The sequence below is a fragment of the Triticum dicoccoides genome, chromosome 7A (genome assembly GCF_002162155.2).
Source record: "Triticum dicoccoides isolate Atlit2015 ecotype Zavitan chromosome 7A, WEW_v2.0, whole genome shotgun sequence".
NCBI lineage: Eukaryota > Viridiplantae > Streptophyta > Magnoliopsida > Poales > Poaceae > Triticum > Triticum dicoccoides.
Genome location: NC_041392.1, coordinates 650,734,395 through 650,741,883, shown reverse-complemented (window position 1 = coordinate 650,741,883; position 7,489 = coordinate 650,734,395). Strand labels below are relative to the sequence as shown.

General features: G+C 45.1%; 1 protein-coding gene across 1 annotated transcript; it reads right to left on the bottom strand.

The window, feature by feature from the left end:
* Positions 1-1,826: 1,826 nt before the first annotated feature.
* On the bottom strand, positions 1,827-5,729 carry LOC119330098 (zinc finger CCHC domain-containing protein 7-like). Its single transcript, XM_037603209.1, has 7 exons — positions 5,253-5,729; positions 4,534-4,644; positions 4,281-4,439; positions 3,366-3,530; positions 2,771-2,887; positions 2,582-2,689; positions 1,827-2,505 (listed from the first exon to the last, which is right to left on the bottom strand). The coding sequence occupies exons 1-7, from the start codon at positions 5,613-5,615 to the stop codon at positions 2,095-2,097; spliced, it is 1,434 nt and encodes a 477-aa protein (XP_037459106.1). The 5' UTR covers positions 5,616-5,729; the 3' UTR covers positions 1,827-2,094.
* Between the last annotated feature and the right edge of the window lie 1,760 nt (positions 5,730-7,489).

Sequence of the window (7,489 nt, the reverse complement as noted above, 5' to 3'; positions counted from 1 at the left end):
CAGATAGTTGAACTTGTCACTCCTATCAAGTCCCACTATTGCGGGGAGCCCCAAATATTTGTCATTGATCGTTTCAGTCATAAGTAACACAGATTTGTGCTCTACTTTCAACCGGGGTACTTGGACTGAAGAAAATATTAGATTTTTCCACACTTACTTTCTGTCCAGATGCCGAGCAATATGCGTCAAGTATAGCCTTTAAAGTATTAGCATTCTGGTTATTAGCCTTCATAAGGATAAGTGAGTCATCTGCAAATAGGAGGTTTGTCACAGCAAGAGCATCACAACATACTTTAACTCCTTCCAGTGCTCCTGTTGCTTCAGCATGTGTTAACAGGGCTGTCAAACCTTCAGTGCATAATAAGAACAGGTAGGGGGAGAGGGGGTCCCCCTGCCTAAGGCCCCTTGATGGCTTAAAACATTCAGTCTCCTCCGAGTTAAACCGTACACTATATTGCACTGAAGACACACATTGCATTATCAGCTTCACCCAACTTACATCAAAGCCTAGCTTCAATAAAATAGCTTCCAGAAAGACCCATTCAACACGATCATATGCCTTGTGCATGTCAAGTTTCACCGCACACCATCCATCCTTTCCCCTCTTTTTATTCTTTATTGTGTGGAGACTCTCATAGACAATGAGAACATTGTCAGTTATAAGCCTATCAGGGACAAAAGCACTTTGAGTAGGAGATATAATTTCTGGAAGTAATGGTTTCAACCGAGCCGCAATCATTTTTGAGATGACCTTATACACAACATTACATAAACTGATCGGACGAAATTGTGTGACCTTCTCTGGGGAATTTGTTTTAGGGATCATGACTATAACAGTATCATTCCAACCTGAAGGTATTGTGCATGTACTAATGGCTTGTAACACCTCCTCCACTAGATCATCACCAAGCATCGGCCAGAATCTTTTACAAAAGATAGAATGGAGTCCATCTGGCCCTGAGGCTTTGAAGTCCCCTATATCAAAGAGAGCTTTACGAACTTCCTCGCTCGAGAAGGGTGCTGTCAGCGTGACATTCATCTCATTGGTAACCCTGCGCTGCACCTTAAAGAGAACTTGAGAGTCTGCATCAACCACTTCAGAACTAAACAAGTTAGAAAAATATTCAAGTATTAGACCATTCAACTCGTCTGTTCCTTCTCGCCATACACCATTGTCGTCCATTAATTTTTTTTTATTTGATTACGCTTCTTTCTTGCCGTAGCAGCTCTATGAAAAAAGGCCGTATTTCTGTCTCCATGCAGTAGCCAATTCATCCTTCCTCTCTGGATCCAGTACATCTCCTCCTGGTCCATTAGGTTCTCAATAAGAACTTGAACTTCCTTTAGCCACGCGCGACTTTCAGAACTCTTGCCGGTTAGTTAATTAGATAAGCTTTGTTTATAGTTTAAAAGTTTAAAACAAGGAAAAAGAGAGAGTCCGGATGGAAGTTAGCCTGGGTCGGTTCGACCAGATATTGAACTATGTTGTGTCTTTATTCACATTTGTTAATTTCTGAAACATCTCATATTATCAAATGGACATGTAAAAAATCATATTTACAAGCACCGGCTGCTCGTGCGCTCTGTAAATTAGCGCGTCTGCTGGAGCTACTCATGCGCGCCATCTTTTGCGGCGGCCATTGAAGCCAGCACCCTAATGTACACAAAAAAGTGCTATTTCGACACTGTAAAACAGTTTTAGCGCGGTTGCACACCTGTTGGAGATGCTCTTATATTTCAACTCGCATCGTACGCAGTACCATGGTAGTTGCTCGACTTCATAGAATACTTCAAAAATGACCTGATAGTGGCAGAAACCATTGGGCTGTGAAATAATATATCGCTCTTGTATAAGTACACAGAAACTTACGCTGTATAGCGGCGCAGAGTGCAGAGTGCAGAGTGACATGCCGTGTTTGCAGTAGGCAGCCATTGAAGTGCAACACAAAGCATGCCCAGACCAGGAATGGACACAACGTATACAACTCTGAAGATACAGAAAACAGCCCTTTCAGGGAAACGGTATTACAGGCAGAGTACATCCCTAAGAGATCTACTATGGAACGAACAACAAAACCAAAAGTAAGCTCCAGCCTAACTTCTTTCAAAGCGGTGATGGGTGTTGCTGGCGAATCTTGACGAAGACGAGCCGTGTTTTCTCGCACTTGGAGAATATTGCGAGTTGTGCCATGAAAAATCTTGTCCTTGAGGAGTAGAATAGTCACCGCCAGAGGAGCGATGGTGGTGATTATTGTAGGGCTTCTTAGGAGTAGATTGGGAGTCCCACCCAATTCCTTTGTACTTCTTGGATGGAAGATCGTCATGGTCCTCAGGAATCCAACCACCCCTAGCTCTGGATTTACCACGAGGTGTCTCCCATCTATCCTCGAATAGGGGGCTTTTTCTTTTGTGAGATCCATGAGGAGCTGATCTAGGGCCAGAGTCATTTTTCCATTTGTCCTTTCTACGACTATGCGACGACAACTCGCCTTTGAACCGGCCGGGCTGCAAAAATAATAAAGTACACAAGATAAATACCCAAGCCATTCTTTATCAGCAGAGGAAATCATGAGATGCTTACCTTAGCACTATTTGTGCAGCCACGTGCGAAGTGACCATCTTCGCCACATTTGTAGCACAAGGTCGGAGTTGTCGCAACACTTGTCTCCCTACGTTGCTTGGCACATCCCTATGACCAAATGTTGGTTACTAGTCAACTGGCTTGAAAAGTAACAGATAGACACAGAAGGATAGAAAAATTAAAACTTACCAAACCAGTATGACCAGATTGGGCACAGTTATAACAAGTAACTTCTTTTGAACAACTATCAGAGAAGTCGGTGCAACAGAGGTGACCATTCTGGTTACACACATAGCATTTTATTTCCTGCATTGTCCAGCAAGATGGATGGTGAGGGAGAAAGCAAATTTGCAATTTCATGACTAGACTTCAGCAAATAATTTATATTGTATTGCGTATTACTAAGTGGAAAAAACTTATATATGCAGATCCAGGAACTGGATTAGTATAGAAAATGGTAGGAAAAGCCTACCAGAAAAACGACCTGATTCATCAAATTTAACATAATTTATGAGCCCACACAGTAAACAGGATTAACAAGTGTATCCTACCAATATAATCAACAAGCTCATGGCACAATACACTTATAAGACTTTTTCTTCAGATAAAAGTTTTGGGAAAAGTGTATCTTTCAGGCTGTCATAACCTTATTCAGAAACCAAAACAGAGCAGCACTTTGTTTCTTTTGTAGCTATAAAGAGGCAAGTAACCAACATACGAACACCTCATCTGCGGCAGCAAGACGAAAACTTGGAGAAGACAATAACGGCCAAAGAGAACTCACCTTGACATCATCTGGTGGATAATCATTGGAACATCCAAACATATCGTGGCCGGTTTCTCCGCATCTCAAACACAATGTGGTGTACTGCTGAGTATTCTTTGTGTGCTTATCAGGGCAATCTTTCGCCATATGACCTCCTTTTTTGCAGATGAAACACTCTTGACCCTACAAAAAGAATTAAGAGATATTTGATTACTGGCAATGACAACCACTGGCAAGAAGCATTTGTAGATCAACGCTATTTAGCATGTGAGCCCAAAATAATCTACACGTGCAACCCCCAAGCACAGACAATACAAACAATACAGACAAGACTACTGGAATATCTGCATGCCAAAAAAAATTTGCAAGTATTCAGATTTAACCAAAATGAGATCATAAGTTATGAATATGCATGCATGCATGATCAGTCTCAAAGGAAGATCTCTCCAAAGAAATCACAGTCATAAAACACGGATATCACTCCCATTCAAATAGTATTACGAGTACAAGACATGAACAGTGAACGAATAGATCTGGAAAGCGCAAACTACTTGGAGCAAAAATGCAAAATACGAACTTGCATGATGGGTAGAAATGAGTTGTTGTTTAAATTAGGATTAACTGGAGAGTGGATTTGAACAGAACACATTCTGCCAATGTTTTTGGCTTTTTATATCTAATGTTGAAAATGGGTACGATCAAGTGTCCTACAATTTGTCGACTAAATTATATTGAATGACAAAGTTAATCAAGGTCTTAACAATTACATGGTGGAAACCTAAATGAGATGATTGCACCCTAAATGAGACAGCTACATAAAAAGCAAGGAAACAACCTCTGCCAAAGGAAACCATATACAGTGAGCTCATCAAGGGTATGAGTGGACATACCCAAGTCACGGAGCGATAATTCGTCCGAGCTAGAGAGACCAACCTGCGTGCACTGCTTCGCATTGTGTCCGAACAATCCACAAACGAAGCAAGGCTTCTTCCGCTTCTCCATTGGGCAGTTCACAGCTACATGACCTTCCTCACCACAGTTAAAGCAAGTCTCCAATATAGTTTCCCCAGGATCAAAGTATCTTGGTATACGCTGGCCATAAGCAGAAGCAACATAACTATCAGCTTACCACAGTTACCCATGTACAGGGAAATTCACTGCAAGGAAAAATTCACTTGGCACTTACAAGAAGCTTCCGCAGAACTGTGTTGTCGGATACAGGGGCATCAACGCCATTTTCGGTGGGCACTGATTCCACTGTCCCAGTTTGTCCCTCCTGGGCGCCAGCAACCTGAGGCTGAAAGAGACAAATACATTCATCAACTACAGCTCCAGGAAGACTATCATATTGTTCCCAACAAAGGAACATCAAACACAGATGTCGATCCACTAATAAGATAAAATCAGCTGTTCTACACAAGCCAAGGTTTTCAATACACTATTCAGTTCACGAATGTTTTAGCGTGCACATGTTTTACTTACTGTTAACGGATAAAAAGAAAAACACTGTATCACTTTGATTTGTATGAGACCAAAAGTATGTGCCTTCTGTGTAGGAAAGAACAGCATACTGCCTTTTATACCGTTTCCAAAGAAGGAAATTGATAGTAGTACCGACCATTGACTCCTGGTAAAGCACAGTTAACCAAACGATCGTAGCAATAAGGCAGCAAGCAAAGAAGAATGCTCCCCTAGATCCAAACGTTGAAAAGGCAAGCTTCCAGTGCGCTCACACTTGAGGCAGTTGAACCACATACAAAGCTTCCAATCCAAGGTGATTCTACACGACATTGCTACTGAAGCCTCTATAAAAATCCTGTGTGCGTTCGATTCTTCGATTGCAAAAGTAAACACGTAAAATAGTAGTGCGTAATCATGAGCTGAGCGTGGGCCAGGAGCAATTACCTCCTCCTTGTCGGCGGCGGCGGCGGCGGCGGCGTCCTCCTTGCGCTGCTTCTTCCTCCTCTCCTTGCGGCGCTGCTTCTTCTTCTTGTCCTTCCTCCTGCTGGGGTCGGCCTCGCCGAGCTCCACCACGGCGTCCTCGTCCACCTCCTCGTCGGAGGACAGGGGGAGCACCTCGGCGAGCCCGGGCTGGCCTCCCGCGGCCCCGCGCCGCCGCGCCCGCGCGACGATCTCGAGGGTGAGGTCCTCGTTGCCCGCCTCGTCCTCGTCGTCGCTGGGGGGCGCGCGGGGCCGCGCGGGAGAGGGCGAGCCGGCGTCGTCCAGGTCCGGGTCGCGCCGCGCCTTCGAGCGCCAGCGCTGCGCCATCGCCGTCGGCGTCGGCGGCGCGGAGGCGGGGAGGGGGAGAGGGAGCGAACCCTAGCTAGCGTGGTGCGGCGGGGCAAGGGGGCGCGTCCCTCGCGGGAGGCGGAATATTCCGGTCCAACGGTTGGGTGGGCCGCGGCGTCGAGGGGGGAAGACGGCGGCCGGCAGCAGGTCGCGCGGGTGGGGTGTGGCGGGCCGGCGGCTAGGGCTTTTTTTTAGGAAGTGTGGCGGCTAGGTTTAGATTGGGGGAAGCGGTTTGTGTGTCCAGGTGCGCCTGCGCGCTGCGCTGGCTTGCTCCGGTTGTGTGGGCCGAGAGAGGCCGGTGGGCTGTTGGTGGCCTGCTGGGCTGCTAGGCCTACGCGGGATGGGCCAGCCGTTAACTCCTATTCAGCGCTTTAAACGCCCGTTAAAGGACATTATGAAGCAGGGTCTGGTCAAGCAAATACTCGCTCCGTTCTGAATTACTTGTCTTAGATTTGTCTAGATACGGAGGTATCCAAGACAAGTAATTCGGAACGGAGGAAGTAGGTGATGGGACTTCGATGGCGAAATGGAGCAATAACTGGATCCCTAGAACAGAGCTAATGAGGCCACTCGTGTCTAGAGTGGCAAACTCACCTCAACTAGTTGTTGAACTAATTGATTCAGGTAATGCACGATGGAATATGGAGCTAGTATAGCAGGTGTTTCTGCCGTTCGATGCACAGGCAATCTTTTAGATCCCGATTTGTGTAAGGAATGTGCAGGACTACTGGTCTTGGATGTTTGAGAAATCGGGCATTTTCAGTGTCAGATCATGTTTATCGTATGATAGTTGAAACCAAGAAACGGCGCAAGGACTGGCTGGAATCTCGTCCGGGAGTCTCTTACCGCAAAGAAGAGGAGTCGGGCTGGGTTCACTTATGGAAAACTTATGTTTCGGCAAAGATTAGAGTTTTCTTGTGGAGACTTGCGCATCAATCTATACAAACGAAAGATGTCAGAATGCATGGGAATATGGCTACGAGTTGCACATGTGCTATCTGTGGAACTCTGGACTTATGGAAGCATAGCCTGATGGAGTGTACGACTGCTCGATGTGTTTGGTCATTGGTTGACCAGGAGCTAATTGATGAATTAATGATCAATACCGAACAGAATGCAAAGAGGTGGTTATTTACTGTGATTGGGCAACTTTCCCATGAGAAGTTTATCAAGGTAGCAGTCACCCTTTGGGCCATATGGCGGGCGAGACGGGAGCTGATTCACGAAGGAATAAATCAAAGCCCTCCGTCGACATATATGTTCATTACCCATTTCATCTCAGAGTTGGAAGAGGGTCAGCAGCAAACACAGAACCAGGTGATTAATCCGGTGATTGCAGCCCCGAGGAGATGGATTCTGGCTATTGTAGGGTACACCAAGATCAATGTCAACGCCTCTGTTTCATGTGGAGTTGGTGCAGTTGCGGCTGTGTGCAGGAACAACAATGGAGGATACCTTGGATCTTCTGTGTATGTCATTTGAAGGTTGACAGATCCGCCTACACTTGAAGCTATTGCATGGAGGGAAGGTTTATCTCTTGTGGAAGATCTAGCTCCAAATTTTGGTGATTGCATCTGATTGTCAAACGGTGGTGAAGCATATCAAAGATAGATTGGGAGGAAACTGAAGGAAATATGCCCTAGAGGCAATAATAAAGTTATTATTTATTTCCTTATATCATGATAAATGTTTATTATTCATGCTAGAACTGTATTAACCGGAAACATAATACATGTGTGAATACATAGAAAACAGAGTGTCACTAGTATGCCTCTATTTGACTAGCTCGTTAATCAAAGATGGTTATGTTTCCTAACCATGAACAAGGAGTTGTTATTTGATTGACGAGATCA